The 2949-nt window shown below is 39.7% G+C and overlaps 1 protein-coding gene across 1 annotated transcript; it reads left to right on the top strand.

The window, feature by feature from the left end:
- Positions 1-1700: 1700 nt before the first annotated feature.
- LOC126594194 (60S acidic ribosomal protein P2-1-like) lies at positions 1701-2299 on the top strand. The gene has a single exon (XM_050260414.1). It carries the CDS (start codon positions 1774-1776, stop codon positions 2110-2112), a length of 339 nt encoding a protein of 112 aa, XP_050116371.1. The 5' UTR covers positions 1701-1773; the 3' UTR covers positions 2113-2299.
- The last annotated feature ends 650 nt before the right edge of the window (positions 2300-2949 follow it).

Raw genomic sequence — 2949 nt, 5'->3', positions numbered from 1 at the left:
TGTTGATGTTGTTGTGGTGTTGTTTGTTGGTAAGAAAAGCCCTCGAAGGGGCTGAGATAGAGAGAGCAGAGAGAGAGTGATAAGGGAGAGTGAGGGAGAAGATAGAAAGATGAAGACTTTTCAGAAGAAAGAAGAAAAAAAAATAAAAGAAAGGGAAAGGGAACCGGGGGACAAAACATGGGATGGGCCCCTTGGGCACACAATTTAAGACCCAAAAACCATTTTTAAAAGGAAAAATATCCCCAAACTTAATGAAAATACAAAAACACCCTTTTTGTTCCGTAAATCCCAGGACAAGATGTTACAATGTTGACCCTAAAAACTACCAAGCCTACGTGGCGCGCATGCCGAGTAACTAATAAGCTAACTACGTCATTTGGTTATATGGGGGGCGTGCCAACTCGTCTGCCAAGCTTGGCTAAGGAGTAAAATATGTTGATGTGGCGTTGAGCGCATTGCTGACTTCTCAATCTTGCAACTACGGCCAAGGAAGGAACATATCCCGCCCTTCGGGTTCAAAAGCCTGAAGACAAGGCTCCTAGTTCTGCGAAGTTCACAAATTGTCGACGCTGGGCTCAGTCTCAGTAATTATATCCGTGAGAGTATAAGTACGCTGAACCGGTACCAAACTATATAGACACAAATACCCCGAAATAGATAAATGTCTTGATGGTAAATGTGGTTCAGCCGTCGGAGTGCCGAACTCTAAAATGTACTTGTGAATATCCAATCATAAAGCAAAACTCGACGTTCAATGTGCTGAGCCTAGTAACATGTGACACCTCACTTTGCTAAGAAGGCTGATGAGATGACCTCTACCAACAAGGACTCGCAAATCCTTGTCAACCGAGACTTGTATAAATAACCAGTCGGCCTCGAAGTAGTGCTGTCTATCCAAACTAAAGGTGCTCCTTGGTCGACTGATTGTACGGCTCCAGTGATGTCTATCCAAACTGAATATGTCGCTAGTTGCCTTTACAATGTTGTTTATCCAAATTGAAGATGTGTTGGCGGGAAGAAAAGGGAAGAGGATAAAATCTAAAAGGTTGTTGAGAAGCTTTGCGCAGGGCAATTTGTGTGTTGATTTGGAAAGGATTGAATGATGCACTCCCTTCTCTATTTATAGTAGCGAACCCCCCTCATGGCTGAACTAGAGATGTACTCGGATTAGAACTCCTCATCCCAATCTGATCAGGTTTCGACCAATCCTAACTCCTATATGACTTTGAACCACGCTCTTTAACAAACCAGATTCATTCCTAATTCTAAGCACTTTCAGCTTTAAGACTCCTTTTGACTACCTCTCTTTTATCTAAACCAATCCTTCTCGCAACCAGAATTCGATCGAGCTTGACTGGACAGAGAACGACTCTCAGCTCGGCCCAAAATATTATTTTGGGCCCAAACAGTAGCACATCAAGTCTGATTAGGATTTGAGTTCCCCAAAGAAATTGGATTCTTTAAAGAAATAGGATTTAATTATAATTATTTACGTTTCTTAGTAGGATTACGTTATGATGGCTATATAAACCCTAGTTACCGGTTGTAATAGTCAGAGATTTTCCCAAAAGAAATAGTATTATTTTTAAGGAAATAGGATTTAATTAGTTTTCCTTTTCTATTTGGTTTAGGATTTCCCTTCGCTTGTTATTTACGCTTCCTAGTAGGATTAGGTTTATGATGGCTATATAAATCCTAGTTATCGGCTGTAATATTCATCAGTTCTATCAATACAAATGTGAGACTCGCATTCAGCTGCAAATTCAAGCAGATATGAAGGTGCTAGCCGCATACTTGTTGGCCGTGTTGGGGGGCAACACTGCCCCTTCCACCGAAGATCTCAAGGACATCCTCCGGTCCGTTGGCGCTGAGGCCGATGATGGCGAGATTCAACTTCTTCTTTCGGGAGTTGAGGGTAAGGACATCGCAGAGCTAATTGCGTCTGGGCGGGAAAAGATGTCCTCCGTCCCATCTGCTGGTGGTGGTGCTGTTGCAGTTGCTTCAACTGGTGGTGGCGCTGCTCCTACTCTGTCCGAGGCAAAGAAAGAAGAGAAGGTCGAGGAGAACGATGAGTCCGATGAAGACTTTGATTTCAATATCTTTGGAGAGTAATTGGAGTGCTTACATTCCAGAGGAACAGCGTTTTCTTTTTTGAGTGAAATAGTAGAGATCCTTTTTTTAATTTTGTTTATTTTTCAGTGGAATGTATCGTTTTTGGATCATAACCAGTTGCTAGAAACCTTTGATTTCAATTATGTAGCATTTTGTTTTGGCCAATAATCTATTAAGTATCATGGTATGGAATTTATTTTTTGTTAATCTCCTTTGCTATTAATCTATTGGATTCAAATCTTGTGTTTTTGGTGTATTTTTACTTTCTAGATGGTTAGTCTGAAGTTTTTGATGAGTCCATATTATGCCGTACCCTATTCTTAGTTATAGTTTATTGGTTATTTTGGTAGAATTTTGATACTTTGTCATGTATTTTCAATATAGGACATTCAACTTTCTCTGGAGCAAAACATGAAGAAACAAATGAATTTTGGAGTGATTCAAATTGAAGGACGTTAGGGTTTAGGGTTCGAGGCCTTCTACAATTATGTTCGGGACATCTCAAGCTTTAATTCAAGTCATTTTGGGCCTGTTTTGGAGCCCTGAAGATCCAAAAACGTGGGATCCTTTGTGGCTAGGTAGATTTCCCAAAGTTAGAATAAGAATGTATTTCCTAGTTATATTATTCTATTGTGTTTCCTAGTTTTTAGAAGACCTTTTAGGGTTTTATTTTGTAGTAGTATAAATAAAGATATTTAGCCATTAGGGTTGGGAGAGAAAGAGAGGAGAGAATGCGCACACTATTTTGGATTGACGATTCAAGTTTATTTTCAAAGTGTTTTCTTTCCATGTTCTTAATAATATTTTGTTTTATGATTGTTGGTAGCTAGTTTCTTT

Source organism: Malus sylvestris, chromosome 12 (assembly GCF_916048215.2).
Source record: "Malus sylvestris chromosome 12, drMalSylv7.2, whole genome shotgun sequence".
Taxonomy (NCBI): domain Eukaryota; kingdom Viridiplantae; phylum Streptophyta; class Magnoliopsida; order Rosales; family Rosaceae; genus Malus; species Malus sylvestris.
The sequence above is the reverse complement of the archived record's forward strand: the minus strand, read 5'-3'. Positions and strand labels throughout refer to the sequence as shown.

Bases quoted from the DNA above. Each gene is read 5' to 3' on its own strand.
- LOC126594194 (XM_050260414.1), top strand. From the start codon at position 1,774: ATGAAGGTGCTAGCCGCATACTTGTTGGCCGTGTTGGGGGGCAACACT.